Genomic DNA, 20,783 nt, shown 5'->3' on the forward strand with positions numbered 1-20,783 from the left:
AACCTTCCCCACTGAACTAGTGAAATTGTGATCCCCCATTCCACCAAGTGCTGGCATTGAGACCCAAAGTAATACAGCCATGGGTTGGGAACAGCCAGGTCCCCACCATCCTTAGGCTGTTGCCACAGTTCTAGCTTAATACACGCTCGGCCTCCTTTACATATCAAGTCACGAAAGATGGCATTAATCCTGTAAAATCTATTCTGAGGCAACCAAACATGTGCATTGTGCAACACATACAGGAGCTGAGGATCATCTTAATTATATTTGCACGCCCAGCCATTGTTAAGTTTAGTTTCCTCCATGCCGTTATTTTTTTGCTTAAATTTGCCCAACAATGGGTTCAAATTAAGCCTTGACTGCCCCCAAAGGAGTACCCCACATCCCCCAAGAACAACATGTCGTCAATTTAACGGGCCACCTTTTCCTCATGTGTTCTATATTTAAATCCTACAATAGTTTGTTCCCGCTGTATCACCGCCAGTGGCTCAACTGCTATAGCAAACAGCAAAGGGAACAGGGGGCACCCATGTCGTGTGCCCCTATACAAGAACTCAGACAGCTGCCCATTGACACGTACTCTAGCCCTAGGAGCAGTGTACAACTGAACCCATCTGATGAACACGCACAACATAGAAAAAGATTTTCCAGCGTCTCCAGGAGATAAAATAACAATTGCTTTATTGAAAATATAAAATCTTCTTACCATCAAGTAAAAACAACATAAAGAGGCATATGGAGGGGAGCACTTTCCTACGCGTTTCACCCTGAAAGGGCTTAATCATGGAATCAGGGTGAAACGCGTAGGAAAGTGCTCCCCTCCATATGCCTCTTTATGTTGTTTTTACTTGATGGTAAGAAGATTTTATATTTTCAATAAAGCAATTGTTATTTTATCTCCTGGAGACGCTGGAAAATCTTTTTCTATGTTGTGCATGCACTATACACCCGGGTCAGGGTGTTTCCGTGCGTCGGAGGTGTGATTAGGAGTGAAGAGGGGTGAGCAGAAAATTTCCTTTTGTGCATCTGATGAACACCTCCACAAAGCCCATATGACCTCCACAGGATCGCTCTATGCCCTACATTGTGCGCCTTCACTTGCATGTTAATGAAGAGTCACCAATGATATGTCCTCCTGTTAGATGCCCACTCAGATGTTTTGCCCCCCCTGAGCTGAAAGCCTAGCTACGCCTCTGCGGAGATTACATCACTTCGGCGACCTAGGTGACACGGCGGGGGTCAAGCGGAAATTCCCTGTGACATCACTGATGGTCAGGTGTCAATGAAAAGGTGCATTTGGCAATGCTCTGATGCGCATCACATCACAGGCATCCTGGCCAGACTCCATCTTAGGTATGGGCACATAAATAATGGCTATACGCTAATACGTTTCTAGGCTAAGCATAGACAATACATTGGTAAGTGATATTGTGCATGACCTAATCTAATACCGGCAAAAACTAATCAGTTAATCTTAAACTGACAAGTGCCATGAGAAAATACTTTGTGTTGTGTATTATGCCATATGTACTTGTAATCTGATTTATATTGACCTTACATCCCGGGAACTACATGTAAAAACTCACCGCACATGATGTGGATGGTGTGAGCACATTAAAGACGATCCCCAGTCATATTAAGGCATGCCACAATTGAATCCCCAATTAGTTGAATATATGGGGAACTGATATATGTATATATATATATATACCTTCTTGATGTTACAATTTAATGATACAAAATATTGTTATATTTTCTTGGTGGATTGTTGACTCCTTGTCTTTAGTAGATAATTCCATGTTGTTAGCGTCCATTGTGCTCACTTTTATAATCCCCTTATTTAAGGCATAGGGCTGTTTTTGGCATATTGTGACTGTAACCTGCTTTCTGTTCTGATGATATTGTTTCAGCTGTTATTCTGTGTTTTCCCAGCTACCATCTCTGAACAGATGGACAACAGGACAGTGTGGAGGCCATATACTATAGGAGGCTTATTTAGGTCATAATATGGACAGATATTTTTTATTCAGGAGCATTTTAATAACACTAATTTTTAAAGTACTCAGTGTCGGGATGTGCTGCAGGAGACTGGAGAAGAGGGAAATCTAATGAAACGAGATGTGGATGAGGAAAGTCATAATGGCGTCTGGACAAGATGGAGACTAAAGAAAGAAAAGACTCAGTCAGAGAAGAGGTCACTTATAAGGTAGCAGGATGTCCATTTTTACTTGTGGATACTGGCTGCGTCTCATCAGTACTGTGGTTCCTGTATAGTCCGCAGTCTGATAAAGACTGATAACTTCCAACATCTCCTTACCATTGTTAAGGACATACTGGGAGTTGTAGGTTCATGAGATACAAATGTATATGTGCCTGACTTAGAAGGATTCAGCTTGTCAGTTATTAATCACATGATGTCATAGACCTAACGAAAAAGGGAAGAATTAGCTGTAGCTGGGTAGAAAGGCAAAATGGGAGCTTTCGGCTTCATCTGCCTTGGGCACCAAAATACTTTGTTCCAGCCCTGGTAACGGATAAAGCAAAATCCTACATGACCTATCAGTGTTCTACGATGGGTTGAGGGCACTTATTGTATGTGGGCTGGAGAATTTTGTGTACAAGGGCTGCTTTTTAGTCCCAATTCGGCCCTGAATCCCCTCGAGTATCTGAATGCAAAGAAGAATGTGAACTTGTGCTAATTGCGAAGTAACACTGTCATCTCTGCTGCGTCCTGTCTTCCAGCGCAGGGTTAAATTGCTCCGACTCCATATCTGGCTTCGTGGCTTGATCATAGATGCTGGATCCTGATCCCCAACAAAATCCCACCAACCCAGGATTGTGAAAGACACACACAAAACACTTTCATTGGATGTTAACTCGACCGAATTTTATTCCAAATCTCATAATTATTATTTCATTCAGTGTCTGAAATTTAGAATCAGCCAATTACTATGAAAAGACACTGAAAATGGCAGAACCCCCGACTCACGAAGAATCATCCTTCAGCACTCAGGAGAGGAAAAACCACCTGTGGTGGAAACCTCTAGGGAACCATGGCTGTAGGACTGCCCTTCCCTTGGGCTTAGAAGGTTAATGCCAACATGTAACAGCAAATTGTACCAGAATTTGTACATTGTATCATATGTTATGGAGAAGCCTAAAGCGACCTCTCCAGGCCGTCCATATAAAGATGAAGGCGGCGAGTGCCGGACGTGAGGGAGATCTGGCTGCAACATCTGTCACCCCATTGATCTGGCTGGTTAGGCGTTATGGCTGATCTGGCTGGCTAGGCGGTATGGCTGATCTGGCTGGCTAGGCGCTATGGCTGATCTGGCTGGCTAGGCGGTAAGGCTGATCTGGCTGGCTAGGCGGTATGGCTGATCTGGCTGGCTAGGCGCTATGGCTGATCTGGCTGGCTAGGCGGTGTCCCCTTCCTCCCATTGTGGAGTGATGAAGCTCCAGGTCTCCAGACACATCAAGTACGGCTCCTCCTATGGCAGAATGACTTGTGGTTCTGGAATCTTCTCCTGTATCACAGATGCATGTGTTTATGACATCAGCGCAGTTGCCATAGTTACCACAGGTGTTTTATACTGTGGTTTCATTGACTAGAAAATCCCTCTCAGTGTTCCAAAGAATTAACTCTTGAATGACTAGCATTGTGCCTTTCTCCAGAAGCCTGTAAAATAAACTTGTCACTAGACAGGACCAATATTATATTTTAAAGTGGCCCCAACCAAAGTCTAATAAGTGAGCGCATCTACAGAGTTGTTTTGTAACAAGCACAATAATTCGTTTAAGCCCTACTAAATGCAAAAATGCACAATATGAGAACAGAGCAGTCTCATAGAAAATGAATGATACCGAGGTGAATGCAGTTAGATATAGGAGGCTATATAGGGGCTCATACTGTATATAATAGGCTATATGGGGACTCGCACTGTATATAGGAGGAAAACACTATTCAGGAGGTTATATGTGGGCTCATACTGTATATAGGAGGCTATATGCGGCCTCATACTGTATATAGGAAGCAATGTTGAGGCTCATAATGTATATAGGAGGCAAACACTGTATTCAGGAGGCTATATGTGGGCTCATAATGTATACAGGAAGTGACGAGGAGGCTCATACTGTATATAGGAAGCGATGTGCAGGCTCATACTGTATATAGGGGGCAATTCACAAGAAGGAAATATCCAGCTACAGGGAAAAATTGGTAAAAACAAAAAATGAAGGAGAGAGATAAAATGGCGCCTGAGTAAAAGGGTTTGTAACTGCTGCGAGTCTAGATGCCAACCACAAGGAAATCAAAAGGATTATATATAGTAAATGAGCGAGTATACTTGTTGCTCGAGTTTTCCCGAGCATGCTCGGGTGTCTTCCGAGTATTTTGACGTGCTCGGAAATTTAGTTTTCGTCATCTTATCTGCATGATTTGCGACTTGCAGACAGGCTGAATACATGTGGGAATTCCCTAACAAACAGGCATTCCACACATGTATTCAGCCTGTCTGCAAGTCGCAAATCATGCAGATAAGACGATGAAAACTAAATCTCCGAGCACACCAAAATATTCGGAGGACACCTGAGCATGCTCAAAAAAACCCGAGCAATAAGTATACTCGCTCATCACTAATTATAAATATTTGTGATAGACACGTTCTGAAAAAAAAAACAAGAAGTGGGAGAAAAGCTAGTGCTAAAATATATATAAAAAAATTACTGCCGGTTATCGCTGATCGTCCTCGATCGGCCTGGGCCATTTTTCGATCGCTGGTCTCCCGCTGGCCAGCACGCATCGCTGAGTGTGGCAGCCAGAGACCAGCGATCAGCGACGCTGGTTTCTAATGTAAACATCGGGTATCCAGGAGCCGCAGCTCTTGGATACCCGCTGTTTACCTTGGAAACCGGCGTACACGCTGGTTTCCAAGGTAAACAGCGGGTTTCCAGGAGCCGCGCGGCTCTTAGATACCCGATGTGTACCTTGGAAACCAGCGTGTATCCAAGAGCCGCGGCTCCTGGATACCCGATGTTTACATTAGAAACCAGCGTCGACCATTAACACTTGTAGTTATGAAAGCATTCTTACATTGTAGCATTTTTTAATAGCTTCTGCATTTTTTTACATATAAAACAAATTTTATTACATAACTATAAGAAAAAAATCCTCACCATTAAATCTGACTCCACCTGAAACCTAATCTCTAAGACTAGTTTCACACTAGCGTTTATTCCACGCAGCGCACGGCGCCACTAAGCCCCGCCCCCTGCCGGCTCCCTGCCCGTCCCATCCGGTCATCGCCGCCTACTATCGCACATGGACGCTTGCGATCTGCGCACCCTATCATTAGCAAAGGGTGCGCAGATCGTGCGCTGGCCGTGCGCTAATAGGATTTGGCGTGCGCTGCGCACTTTTGAAGGTGCGCCCGTGTGCGCCGAACGCAGCATGTTGCATTTTCGGCGTGCTCGGCGCACCTTCAAAAGTGCGCAGCGCACGCCAAAATCCTACTAGCGCACGGCCAGCGCACGATCTGCGCACCCTATGCTAAAGATAGGGTGCGCAGATCGCAAGCGTCCATGTGCGATAGTAGGCGGCGATGACCGGATGGGGCAGGCAGGGAGCTGGCAGGGGGCAGGGCTTAGTGGCGCCGTGCGCTACGTGGAATAAACGCTAGAGTGAAACTAGCCTAAACTAGCTCAAATAGTCATGGTACCCCAAGTATAATAAAGGTGATCTGGAAATAAATAACGTCCACCTTATTTCATTGCTAAAAAATGACAATACGCTTTGGGCATAATTTCCAGCCAATACATTCAACTCATTCCTCACCTCTCTACAATATACAGTTGTGTGAAAAAGTGTTTGCCCCATTCCTGAATTTCCTATTCTTTTGCATGTTTGTCACACTTAAATGATTCAGATCACCAAACAAATTTAAATATTACACAAAAACAACAGAATGTAGTTTTTAAATGAAGGCCTTTATTATTAACGGAAAAAGAAATCCAAATCTATAGGGCCACGTGTGAAAAAGTGATAGTCCCACCTTAAAACAAATTAACTGAAGTTTATAACATCTTTGGGTAACTGAGTTCAAATTTCGTAGTCACAGCTACACCTGATTACTGCCACACCTATTCTCCCTCAAGAAATCAGGTCCTGCCTGACAAAGTGAAGTAGACCAAAAGGTCCTCAAGACATCATGCTGCGATCCAAAGAAATTCAGGAACAAATGAGAAACAAAGTAACTGAGATCCATCAGTCTGGAGAAGGTTATGAAGGTTATGAAACCATTTAAAAAGCTTTGGGACTCCAGTGAACCACAGTGAAAGCCATTATCCACAAATGGAGAAAACATGGAACAGTGGTGAATCTTCCCAGGAGTGGCCGGCAGAGGAAAATTACCCCAAGAGCGCAGTGACTACTTATCCAAAAGGTCACAAAAGACCCCCACAATAACATCTAAAGAACTGCAGGCCTCACTTGCCTCAGTTAAGGTCAGTGCTCATGATACCACCTTAAGAAAGAGACTGGGCAAAAATATCCTGCATGGCAGAGTTCCAAGACGAAAACCACTGCTGAACACTAACCACTGCTGAACAATAACATAAAAGCTCATCTCAGTTTTGCTAGAAAATATCTTCATGATCCCCAAGTCTTTTGTGAGATTACTCTATGGACTAACGAGACAAAAGTTGAACTTTTTGGAAGGTATGTGTCCAATTACATCTTGCGTGTATAAGTAACAGCATTTCAGAAAAGGAACATAATACCAACAGCACTGGGGCTGTTTTGCTGCATAAGTACCTGGAAGACGATGTGGCAAATGGAACCATAAATTCTGCTGTCTACCAAAAAATCCTGAAGAAGAATGTCCAGCCATCTGCTTGTGACCTCAAGCTGAAGCACACTTGCGTTATGTAGCAGGACAATGATCCAAAACACACCAGCAAGCCCACCTCTGAATGGATTAAGCAAAAGAAAATTAAGACTTTTGGGGGCCTAGTCAAAGTCCTGACCTTAATCCAATTGAGATGCTGTGGCATGACCTGAAAAAGGCCGTTCATGCTCGGAAACTCTCCAATGTAGCTGAATTACAAGAATTCTGCAAAGATAAGTGTGCCATAATTCCTCCAGAGCGTTGTAAGAGACTCATTGCCAGTTATTGAAAATGCTTGAGTGTGGTTGTTGCTGCTATGGGTGGCACAACTGTTATTAGGTTTAGGGGACAATCACTTTTTCACAGAAAGCCCTGTAGGTATGGATTTATTTTTCCCTTAATAATAAAGAGCTTCATTTAAAAACTGCATTTTATATTTACTTGTGTTATCTTTGTCTAATATTTAAATTTGCTTGGTGATCTGAAACTTTTAAGTGTGAAAAATATGCAAAAGAATAGAAAATCCGGAAGGGACAAATACTTTTTCACACAGCTGTATAGAGATCTAATGATATTTATCCCATATTACCAATCTAGAGATAATATCAGTAGAATTATCCACCTGGCAAACTGCCGTCCTTGTTCATCTCATTCGCTCTATATTTCCAAAGCTTTAGATTTTTTTCTATCATTAAATTGCTTGGACTTTATCCTGCAAAAATGGGTTTTCAAAATAAAACACATACGAGAAGTTAAAACAGCCCCAAACTTTTGAGGAACTTCCACCATGCTTCACTATTGCCTGCAGACACATTAATGTGCAGCTCTCCAACTCTTTGGCAAATAAATTGTATTCTGTTATAGTCAAGTTTTTTCAATTATTCAAGTATTTTAAACTGTGATCCTACAAAATCTCTGATTTTGTGCAATTGTACGCAAAAGAATTGATGCTGCTGTTTTGACGGTAAAGGGTGGTCACCCCAAAATTGATGTTAATTTTCTCTTAAATTAATTTTGCACTTGGATAATTGATAAATAAACTATTAATACTTTTTTTTTTGTTAAAGCAGCATTCTCCCCAAACCTGCCTAAAACTTTTTGCATGGCACATATATATAAACAATATGTCCATGACGAAATCACAAAAATTCTTTGGTGAGCATATTTTGCTTTCTTTATTATTAATTTTCCACGGTAACCAGGTCATCCACAGGAGCCTCAGTTAAAGAGGAAAACTATCTCTTGTTATGCCACATACTCCTAGCAGAGCTGATCTGTGGCTGCTAGGACCCAGCAGCTCTACTATGCTGACCAGGCACCCAGCGATCATGTGAATATTAGATCCTAAAGCATTGTCAATGCTTTTGTATACCACTGTTGCTAATTGAGCACTATGTAGCCAGTGACTATGTAGCCTAGTACCAAGCGCCACAAAATTTCACTGCTTGCATACTAGAAGGTTAAATCAATCTAGAAAATAATTTTTAATAAGACTACTGTGTTATATTTATTGGCATTATTTGTGGATATAAGTACTGTGCAATAGAAATACAGTATGATTTGGATTCTACAAAACAAAAAAGGCCATCTATATCTGCCTGAGCAATAGTTAGGCTGCCTCAACATGTAGAAGATCTTATCTGTATGTCCTTGATCTTTAGCTGTTGAATCATAGATTTTACATGTGCCTTGTGGCTGATATTAAACTTTGTGATGTTCTTTTTAACACTTTTTCCTATCTAAATCTAGTAATAATGAAATTTGAGGTATATTTACTTCAATATCAAGAATAAAAAAAAATTACAAAAACACTCATACAAATTAAGAAAGTGATAAAAAGATCAGAAAAATATTTCAGCTTATTAAAAATAAAAAAATTATCAGGTATCTGTTGATGAAAACACCAATATAAGACAAACTTGTATAACTTTTTAATATACAGAAAACGTCAGTACAACTTGGGCTAAGTTCACATTTATGCAGTGCTTTACTTTGAACACTGAATTGAAGTTTCTGTCTAAATCTCCAAATTCACACAGAACATCCTGCAGAGCTTCGATGTAGCCATTTAGCATAATGGGGCAGAAAATGTCACTTTCAACTCTATTTGGCCTCCATCCTACCTGTGTCTGTCTTCTAGATGGTAACCCCCAAAAGCAGCGCTTAGCGTAGAGCACTGTATATATGTAAACCTAGCCTAAGGACAAAATCAGACATCCAAGGGTCAAAGTCTGAGTATGGGTCATGATTCACGGACAAGATTTCTTGACCTAAATTTGACAAGCTCAAATATGTCTATGATACTGTCAATTTGGTGACTGGAGACTCAAGGCCGGTCCGTAAATCACTGCAGTGCAACATGTATGCAAGAATGAGTGCTCACAGACATTTGAACTTCAAAGTCTTTGCATATTATACAAAAAAAGGGGTACAGAAGGACTACCATATTATATTACAGTAGAATATTTAAAAGTAACAACAGAAAATAGGTCATTTCATACTGAATATATTCTCTGTAGCAATTCACAAATAATATACTTGATAATAAAAGATAATGACTCACCAGGTTTTAGTTGGATTGGCTCTTGCTCTCCTTTGGATCCATAATAGTAAACTACATCTCCCTTTGTGTTACTATATAAAAAAGTAAAATGCACGTTATCTTTTTCTCTTATAGTAACCATAAGTTTCTTAAAAAAGAGCTATAAAATAAGACAGCAAATCAAACAGCAGGAGGCTCAAGGTCAATTGCAAAGTAACGCATTCTTTATTCTCCTGACACTAAAGAAAGATCACACGAAATGGAATATCATTATATTACATAAAATGCAGAGCAAAGGGAATTATTCATGTGAAATATTGGTATAAAATAAGGTTTCCCCAGAATATGTATTTTTCGCTTTGTAAGACACACCTTTTTCCCCAAAATTTGGGGGGAAAATAGGGGTGCGTCTTACAATGCAAATGTACCTTTTATTGTGCCACCGCGCTGGGTCCCCCGGGTGCTGCCGCCGCCGCGCTGGGTCCCTCGGGTGCTGCCGCCGCCGCGCTGTGTCCCTGCTAGACTGGTGCTGGCTAATTTGTATATAATACGCGATAGGAAAACCAAAAACAAAAAAGTGTGCCAGGACAAAAGTTATAACACCAAATGGGTAATAATTTTTAAACTCTACTAAATACAAAATATAAAACATATAATAAAAATCCCAAAATACAGACACAAGGACAAATCGGTGGATGTGCAACTGAAGGAACTCCCAACAGTGAAATAAAAAAGTCCCATTCTTAGGACAGCATGTATACACACGATTGTGAGAAGGTTTATATTTATCTATTCTGACTATTGTGGATATTCTACATATATTCTCTACTGCTTTCCAAGATGGAGTTTGAACCAGTATGTGTGTGTGATAATGTGTCCCTTAGGAATGTCTTTGTCTAACAGACTAGGAGAAAACATAGGAAAGTTGGAAAAATTAAACTTGAGAGGGTGGGGTGAGGAAATAGTATGACAACTAAACCACAAGTTGGGTGCCAAAAGTGTTAACTTGGCCAAATAGAAGTGTGCTAATTCCAGCGCATATTTAGATATAAGATGAGTCAATTAAATTGTTACAATGCATGAATACTAATAACCTATATAAAATGATATTATGAGGTAATAAAGAAAGATCTGCTTTTATGCTCCATGTATTACATTGGATCTTCCATGCACGCATTTGAACGATACTATTATTGAATTTAAAGCAGGCACAATGTCTCAGAACGTCACGTGTTATGTCGCGACAACATGATATAAACAGACAAAGTATATACTGGTTATTTTGAGTGTAGTCACCCAATGTCTATGACCATACAGTATTGGACATAAGTAGAACAGAGTATAGTATAAAAAAAATATATATGTATATTTTTTTCTTACACTAGTAGGGTTCCTACAGTTGCTCATTCATCAATTTGTCCTAGTGTTTGTATTTTGGGATTCTTATTACTTTTTTATATTTTGTATTTAATAAAGTTTAACAATTTTTAACCAATTGGTGTTACAACTTTTGTCCTGGCACGCTTATTAGTTTTTGGTTTTCCAAAGCCTTGCAGTGGCTTCCAGGACACCTCACCCATATTTGGGTTTATAATCCTTTGTACAATATGCAATACTATAAAAAAGTGTTTTTGCTACACATAAAGGAGAGTTTTTCAACATCAATCACTTGACTACAATACAGGAATACTGTCAGTCTGGGGGTCTTGGGAGACTTAACATGTTTCCTTTAATTGTACCTTTACCCCTTAGTGACAGACAATTTGGTACTTAATGACCAAGCCAATTTTTACAATTCTGATCACTGTCACTTGATGAGGTTATAGCTCTGGAACGCTTCAACCTATCCCACTGATTCGGAGTCTGTTTTTTTGTGACATATTGTACTTCATGTTAGTGATAAAATTTCTTCGATATAACTTGCATTTATTAATAAAAAAATTGAAATTTGACAAAAATTGTGAAAATTTTGCAATTTTCAAACTTTTTACTTTTGTACACTTAAATCAGAGAGTGGTGTCACACAAAATAGTTAATAAATAACATTTCCCACATGTCAGCTTTACATCAGCACAATTTTGGAAACAATTTTTTTTTGTTAGGACGTTATAAGGGTTAAATATTGACCAACGATTTCTCATTTTTCCAACAAAATTTACCAAACTATTTTTAAAGGACCACCTCACATTTCAAGTGACTTTGGGGGGATCGATATAACAGAAAATACCCAAAAGGGACACCATTCTAAAAACTGCATCCCTCAAGGTGCACAAAACTACATTCAAGAAGTTTATTAACCCTTCCAGGAGCATCACTAGAACTAAAGCAATGTGGAAGGAAACAAATGAACATTTTAATTTTTTCACAAAAAGTTTGTGAAATTTTTTCGACTTTATGAACGCAAAATTGCCTGGAATCAATGGTGGAGCCATGTCGCATTTGGAGACCCCCTGATGTACCTAAACAGTGGAACCCCTCCAATTCTAACTCCAACTCTAACCCCAACACACCCCTAACCCTAGCCCAGCCCTAACCCAAGCCCAACCCAATCCTAGTCCTGGCCCAACCCTAACCCTACCTTTAGCCCAACCCTACCTTTAGCCCAACCCTACCTTTAGCCCAACCCTACCTTTAGCCCAACCCTACCTTTAGCCCAACCCTACCTTTAGCCAAACCCTAACTCTAATGGAAATAAATTTTATTTTATTATTTTTACCTAAGGGGGTGATAAAGGGGGGTTTGATTTTCCAGTTTTTATTTTGATTACTGTGATAGGGTCTATCACAATGATCAAAATGGACCAATAGGAAAAATTTCCTATTGTTGCTGGGTGACGGCTGGCTGAACTCGGCGGGCACGCTGCGCATGTGCCTGCCATTTTCTTCCCGGAAGAAGATCCCAGCGGCTGGGGGACAGGAACGGGGGATGTGAGAGGGTCCAGGGACACCAGAGGTACCGGAAGGGAATCGGGGGACCCCATTTCTCTCTCTGATGTGCGATCACATCAGAGGAGAGAGAAATTTGGGAAATCTGACTTTTTTGCGGTCACCGTTATTCCGTTAATAATGAAGATCACAACACTGGGGTTGGTAAAAACTGACCCAAATCATGTTCTCTGGAGCCTCAGCAACCCCCCGGTAACCTACACCCTGGAGAAATTCCGACTGTGGGGGGAGCTATACACTTATTTCTCAGAGCCGTTAAAAAGCGGCGCTGAGGCATAAGAACCTTTAACTGCCACTGTTAAAAGGCGAATCGGCGGTCGTTAAGGGGTTAACACCATTCCTTCAGTATTATTTAAAATCATGATGTGTACCTACACCTATGTTCAGACTTTTTCATCCAATTGACCTCCGGCACCTGCCTGATGAATGTTAATTTTTTTTTCAAACAATATTCTATGTAGTATGTAAAATAGGGGGCAGGTCAGTGAAGGATCAGTGACCTGTCATAAGCCCATAAGGATGAATATATAAGCAGAGCACCACATAAATCCCCCCCACAGGCCACCCCGAAGCACGAAAATCTCATTAACTGAAAACTGCAAATAATGATTAAAACAACAACGACAAGACGGATTTTTAATCAAAGTATCATTTTACCGTAATCAGTATTACAGCGCCAACCTGACACTCTCTGTAGGTTATTGAGCACAATCCTACTGATAGATTCGCTTTAAATGAGAATCCTTCAGTGAGTTTGTTCTGACAACAGAGTTTATAAGGACACATTACCACATCAGTTTCTCTTATCTTTCATGCCCAAAAAGGACCTTTTTTTTCCTCCAGTTTTGTATCTTTTTTTTTTTTTTTTCATTTGTTTTTGAAAAAATAAACTGAAGGAGGCAAACTATCTAAACTATTTTTTCATTGTCACTTAGCAATAGAGCAGTAAAACTGGAAATACCCTTTAACAAGAAAGTCCATAATGATTACTGTTCTGGAGAGAAGACAGCAGCCTCACTCAATAGGCTGTAACCACGTTTGATCTTGGATTACATCTTCCAGATACAGCTGACCACCTAGCTTTAGGGATAGGTCTGCAAGATGGAATTCATATAGTGTATTTGAGCATGGAAACCTTGGAAATCACCAACAGGACATATTGCAGTTGCTTGGTTTCTCTATAAAGCGCTGCAGCTCACAAAATTAATTTGCCTTTTTTTTTTAGACTAAAAACTCATCAGTGTGAATACAAACTCTCTTTACATTGAGATCTCTGATATACTCGTATATTAGGGAACAAGACAAAGTTGTGGTCCTGCAAAGCGGATACCGAACTAACATATGTTAACATTGTGCAGCATTAAAACGATTACTCATACAGGTAAGGCCATGTCAACCTTGTGCCTTTGACCTCCATTTAATGCATACAATATAAAAAATCTCCCTTAGGCTATGTGCCCACGTAGCGTTTTTCAAGCGTTTTTTTCCTGAGCAGAAACGCATGCCCTTGCCAGGGAAAACGCATGCGCTTTTTGACACGCATTTTTGATGCGATTGTCAGGCTATGTGCCCACGTAGCGTTTTATTCCGGACACTAAAAACCGGACTCCTTTCCAGAAATCGCGCGATTATGATCGCGATTTTGCCGCGATTTTCGCGTGCTATATAAAAGCACTTTCCAAGCGATTTGAAGCATCGCTTGGAAAGTGATTGACAGGTTGGTCACACTCGTCAAACATAGTGTTTGACAAGTGTGAGCAGCTTTTTACTGTTGAGGCCGCCTATGCGGCATCAATAGTAAAAGATAGAATGTTAAAATGCTAAAAAAAATTAAAAAATCGGGGTATATTTACCTTCCGACGTCCCGCGCTGCCATCCCGGGCCTCAGCATTCCCAGTAATGCCTTGCGAGACCTGTGAGGACGTTGGTCTCGCGTTGCTATAGCGATCTCGCTAGACCGCTAGAGTCACGCGAGACTACGTCATTACAGGACCTTGCCGCAAGGCATTACTGGGAACGCTGAGGCCGGGAATGCAGCGCGTGACGCCGGAAGGTAAATATACCCCGATTTTTTATTTTTATTCTTTTTTTTACAGGGGTATGGTACCCAGGGCCTGGAGGACAGTCTCCTCTCCTCCACACCGTGGGTACCAACCGCACATGAGACGCTTAACTTCCCGCATGGTGGGCATAGCCACATGCGGGAAGTAAGCGATTCTCATGCATTCCTATGGGTCGGAATCACGGCAATTCTTTGCGATTCCGCACAAAAGAATGACCATGCTGTGGAAAAAAGCGCAGCATTAGCACAGCATGTGCGGAATGCCATAGGAATGCATGGGGGGCGTTCTGTACACGATTTTTAAACATTTTCGCAGCATTTTCGCGCCAAAAACGCTTAAAAATCGCTACGTGGGCACACAGCTTCAAGCGTTTTGAAATGCGGTTTCCTATGCGTTTTTGCAATTACAGTGTATGTATGCGGAATTGCATGCGATTCCGCACAATTAATGAACATGCTGCGTTTTTTTCCGCTAAGCGTTTCCGCAGAGGAAAAAAATGCACCATTAGCACAACATGTGCGTTTTCCATTCTATTACATTAGATGCTTTTCTTAAGCGTTTCTGCAGCAGAAATGCTTGTCTAAAAGCGCTGCGGAAACGCTGAAAAAACGCAACGTGGGCACACAGCCTCAGGCTGTGTGCCCACGTTGTGTTTTTTCAGCGTTTCCGCAGCACTTTTAGACAAGCGTTTCTGCTGTGGAAACGCTTAAGAAAAGCATCCAATAAAATCATAATGGAATCCGCACATGTTGTCCTAATGGTGCGTTTTTTTCCGCTGCGGAAACGCTTAGCAGAAAAAAACGCAGCATGTTCATTCATTTTGCGGAAACGCACGTGTTTCCGCATCCATTCAATTGTATTGCAAAAACGCATAGGAAAACGCATGCAAAAACGCTTAACAAAAGCATCAAAAACGCTTACAAAAGCGCTTCATAAAACGCATGCTTTTTCCCGGAAAGAGGGTGTGCGTTTCCGCTCAGGAATATTCTGCATTAAAAACGCTACGTGGGCACATAGCCTTAGTGTATGGTAAATAGAGACAGTTACATCTGTCAACCATAATCTATATTGCCATTTGATTAATGAATACATCATGAAAAGCAATCACAAATTTCGCATTACTAATATATCCGTTTAAAGCACCATCTCAGTTTATTTTCTTTAATTTCAGTGTTAGAGTGGTGCTTCTAATGGAAGTTCCTTAGTCTTATACGGTACTTACCTGCTCCTGTCTTCACCTTCTATCATCATTGCAACCGTCGTTCTCCAGCAATTTGTGACCTGCAGGATCACTCCAGTGTTTGCTGGAGTGAGTCAGATGTCACTTTTCACTGTAAGTCTATGAGAACCTTGTTCGGGCTCCCACAGGCTTGCAATCAGAGCTTGTGACCATTATCTCTTACTTCCAGACAGTCCGAAGTTGCGGTCACAAGATGGCAGCACGGGATCGGTGCAATGCCGATAACAAGCAAAGACGGCTGCGGATAAGTATATGACTGGGGTAAGGGACTTTAGCTTTATAGCACCACCCCAGCGCTGAAAATAACAAAATGCTGCAGTGGTGCTTTAAGAGATAACTGTGATGGATTCTACACAGTGGCATCGGTCAACAATAGGCGTGGTATAGGATATTTTCACTCGACTTTTTTTGTGGTCAGAGGAAAGGGAAAACTAAAGCCAGGGTCCAAAATTAGTTAAAACTTGCAACTGATAGGTAATAATTGAGCATCAAGAGAAATTTATCTAGAAACTGCCCCCACCACCAAAAACGGGGGAGGGGGGGGGGAACAGGTGGTGAAAGGTATAACCTAAAACACAAACTTAATCTTATAGAATAAGGTCATGTGTGTTCAAACCATTTGGACTGCATGTTTTCAGCATAGAAAATCCAGAAGGACTCTTGTTTGAAAATTTTCTATAATACTTGACACCTCTAGATGGGTTGTCTACCCTTTCCATAGTCTGTACTTAGAAGTGTGAATAGTAACTTGCATGAACATATGCAAAATGTGAGGAAACAGCAATAATGGCAACCTCTGTTTTGCCAATATCAAAGAGGTGTCCTTTGATTCTAATTTGGAGCGGAGCGTGCAGCCGCACAGCAATACATGGAGCTGCACGCTCCGCTCCGGAGTGCCGGTGCCAGAGCTTGGTTTTAACCTGCGAGACTCGGCCGTATCTTGCTGTGTGTGATCCTGGCCTTATGCACATGCTGACACCGCATGGGTTCACTTTATCTCCGTACACAGAACTGCAGCTAATGGAGGAAAATTGGCCAATTTTGAAGAAAGTTTAACTCTACAAACAGATGGTGGTAGAAGTAAAGTTGGCTACAGATGTAATAGTTTTTCTGAAAAGTGATTAGTCATAGCAATGGGAACAATGTAATGCACAAACACATCAATCAAAATTAAAGGGTTTGGCCTCCACTTTATAAGTCCCTTTCATGAGAGCCAACTGCTACAGATAGGATCTTCTGTAAATACCTTGCTTTCCTAAAGCCTTCACTGCTCTAGTCACATGATCACCGGCTGAGAATCCTCTGACTTCCTGTCTCAGTTTCTAGCTCTGGATTCTGATGGGACATCCCAGCCATGTGACTTTCCTGCTGTGTGAGTGGGCGGGGCTCTATTCAGCAGAGCTCACTCACTGCTGCTGTGCATAGGGCTAGAGACACAGCTCTCTCATCTCTGCATATCTCTGCCTTCAGTGTGGTCTCGTGTATCTGTGTATCTATACATTGTGCTATATATATATATATACCGTATATACTCGTGTATAAGCCGAGATTTTCAGCCTTTTTTTGGGCTGAAAGTTGCCCCCCCCCCCCCCCCTTCTCGGCTTATACACGAGTCATATACCTGGGGGTCAGCGGGAGAGGCGGGCGGGGCTGGGGGTCAGCGGGAGAGGCGGGCAGGGGTGTCACAGATCATACTCACCCTTCCTGGCACCCTCTGCAGCCCCCTCACTTCTCCACTGTCTCCCATCCTGCCTTCAGCGGTCACGTGGTGCCGCTCATTAAACTCATGAATATGCGCATATTCATGCGTGGTAATGAGCGGTATCACGTGACCGCTGAAGGCAGGAAGGGAGACAGTGGAGAAGCGAGGGGGCTGCAGAGACGTTCCAGGACTGGTGAGTATAGCGATATTCGCCTGTCCTCGTTCCCACGCTGCTGACCGCCGTCTGCTGCTTCCTGTGATGTTTAGCCAGCAGGGGGCGCGGTGAAGTGGTAAGTGCGCGCCGCGCCCTCTGCTGGCTGAACAGTCACTGACAGAGGATGCGCAGACAGTGGTGAGCAGCGATGGACCCCGGACAGGTGAATATCACAGGTGCCGGGTCCTGAGCAGGAGAGGTGAGTATGGCATTTTTTTTTTGCAGCAGCAGCATATGGGGGCATATTCTATGGGGCAGCATATGGGGGCATAATCTATGGAGCAGCATATGGGGGCATATTCTATGTAGCAGCATATGGGGGCATAATCTATGGAGCATCTTATGGGACCATAACCTTTATGGAGCATTATATGGGGCATATTATTCTATGGAGCACCTTATGGGGCCATTATTAACCTTTGTGCAGCATTATATGGGGTGTATTTTGTATGGAGCATTATATGGGGCTCCTGATGAAATATTGATATTCAAAAACATTTAACCTACTGATGTCTCAATTAATTTTACTTTTATTGGTATCTATTTTTATTTTTGAAATTTACCAGTAGCTGCTGCATTTTCCACCCTAGGCTTACACACGAGTCAATAAGTTTTCCCAGTTTTTTGTGGCAAAATTAGGGAGGTCGGCTTATACACGAGTATATACGGATATATATATACACACACCATGAAGTGTACCTGCAGTAAGGTATACAGTAATGTATACCCCACTCTACGTACATCCATCCTATTACAGTAGAACATGATTAGCTACTGAGGGAGAGTACGGGATAAACTTTATTGCCATTGCTGATATTCTGGTGCTGTGTCTTAACTCTGTTCACTGCATAAATGACTTGCCTGCAGCAGTATCTTGGATAGATCTTTGTGCAGAGGCTGTGACTGATGCTGGGGTAGGAGAGGGATTTAGGCAGGGTTTCTGGGGCAGTGTTCATTGTTGGCTTACCACCCAGAAAAAGGACTGATGGGAGATAAGGATTCTTAAAATTAAGCTTTGGCTCAAAAAACAAAGTTGTTGCTATGGAACAGGAAGTACAGCTGAAAGGGATAAAAACAAACAAACACACACATGAAATTTGGTAAAAAAAAAAAAAAGTATACAAGATTCCTTAGAGTCATTGTCCTTAAGTACTTATGACAAAAATAGTAAATGAGTTAGGGAAGTGAGTTAGGGAAGTGGACAACCTCTTTAGGAACCTAACACATTATTAAGGGCAAGACCACAGGTAGTGTGACCCTCGTGTGAGGTCTACCTGACATTTCTGCAAACATATGCGCTAAAATTCAACAATTATTATACTAGTATAAAATTTTGAAGTACTGAGCTAGACTGTTAATGTGTGCATTAAAGTAGCTTAAACCCTTGCATACCAATTGCTACTTAAAATAAACATATATAATGATACATTATCTTAAAATTAATATAATTTTTAAAGTACATTTAAAAGGGGTTGTCCACTACTAGGACAACCCTTGCTTGATCAAAATGTTTGGGGTCGAGAAAATAATAAAGCCTAAACTCACGTCCCATGCTGACACTGTTCCCGAGGTGTCGTCACTCGCAATCCCGGGGCTCTTGTGCAGTTGTTGTGACACCTGATGCTGGCACCCAATCAGCACTTCAGACAAATCAAACATGAAGAGCAAGTCCGGGCTGCAGCTCCTCTCGGAATTCCTCTTCCTGATCAATTTAACAGGAGGCGAGGGCCGCCAGCGTTGATTGGGCTCTGGCATCACAACAACCGCATTGGGATAAGTTTGATCATGTCATCAGGGCCAAGTGAGGGATATGAGAAGAATTTGTTTAAGTAGATGCCTATTTTCCTTGCTTACAAAACACAGGTAGCATGGTAGCTCAGTGGTTAGCAGCGCTGAAGACCTAGGTTCAAATCCCACCAAGGAGTTCTGCAATGAGTTTGAATGTTCATCCCTGTGTGCACATGAGTTTCCTCCCACACTCCAAAGACACGGGGACAGTGATCAAGGCCCAGTCACACATAGCGATCTCGCTAGCGAGATCGCTGCTGAGTCACAAGTTTTGTGACACAACAGCGATCTCACCAGCGAGATCGCTGTGTGTGACAACGATCAGCGACCGGCCCCCCTGCCGGTATCGCTGATCGCTGCAAGAAACCTCTGGACATTTCTTTGGTCGCTGGTCTCCCGCTGGCCAGCACGCATCACTGCGTGTGACAGGCGGGAGACCAGCAATCAGGTGTAAAATAATAAAAAAAATAAAAAATATTGTTATTATGCTCACCTTCCAGCGTCCCGCGCAGCATTTCCGCCTCTCTCCACACTCCGGTCCCAGTAAGCCTTTGCAAGAATGACCCCGAGACTTCGTGATTTCGCGAGAACGGACGTCATCGTGCTAATTCTCGCAAAGGATTACTGGGACAGGAGCGTGGAGAGAGGCGGGACGTCGGAAGGTGAGAATAACAATATTTTTTATTTTAATTCTATTTTTTACATGGATCCATGGCATCAGCGCTAACGAACACAGCGATGCCGCGCACGCTGCATCGCTGTGCTAATCGCTGGTGAAGCTGTCTGTGTGACAGCTCACCAGCGATCACATAGCGACTTACCAGCGATCCTGACACGTTGATATCGTTGTCGGGATCGCTGGTAAGTCGCTATGTGTGACTCCAGCCTAATGTCTGTAAAGTGCTGCAGAAAACTATGGCGGTATATAATCAAGTAAAATAAACATTGTGTGGAGTACCCATATTAGTACAATGGGGGTCGCCTGACTCCTGAGTAGCACTCAAGTAAAAAATAGATGAGGTGTAGAGGTGGCTATGCATGTGTGCTTGTTCAATTATGAATTTACTGAAATACTCAATGTTAGGAACTCACATACACAACAATGGAGAGTCGCATGCATGGTCTCTTCTTTAATAGAGTGCAAATTTGGAATGAAGAGACCCTCACTCTCCTGATAGGTGGGAGTCCTAGAAGTATAATTGACAGAAGTTTGACATGTATGGAATATACTCTCAATGTTTTAGTGCGGTACTTGAGATTAGTTCAATTTAATAATTTGGCCTTCGGACCAGAAATGGTACGCATTCTTGCTCTAAGGGATCCTGTAATGGATGTACAGAAGGTTATCAGTAGTGTTATCAGAGTACGAAATTAAACAAAAGTCAGTACTTTTATTACTTTTATG

General features: G+C 41.9%; 1 protein-coding gene across 5 annotated transcripts in view; it reads right to left on the reverse strand.

The window, feature by feature from the left end:
* Nucleotides 1-20,783, reverse strand: part of TANGO2 (transport and golgi organization 2 homolog) — a 349,095-nt gene that overhangs the window by 52,615 nt on the left and 275,697 nt on the right. For all 5 annotated transcript variants that reach the window (XM_073559053.1, XM_073559054.1, XM_073559055.1 and 2 more), the window contains one exon: nucleotides 9,448-9,518. In XM_073559053.1, the coding sequence (XP_073415154.1) occupies nucleotides 9,448-9,518 (71 nt within the window). The remainder of the gene's footprint in view (nucleotides 1-9,447; nucleotides 9,519-20,783) is intronic.

This window comes from Dendrobates tinctorius, unplaced genomic scaffold (genome assembly GCF_039654945.1).
Source record: "Dendrobates tinctorius isolate UK_male_01 unplaced genomic scaffold, ASM3965494v1 ptg000265l, whole genome shotgun sequence".
NCBI lineage: Eukaryota > Metazoa > Chordata > Amphibia > Anura > Dendrobatidae > Dendrobates > Dendrobates tinctorius.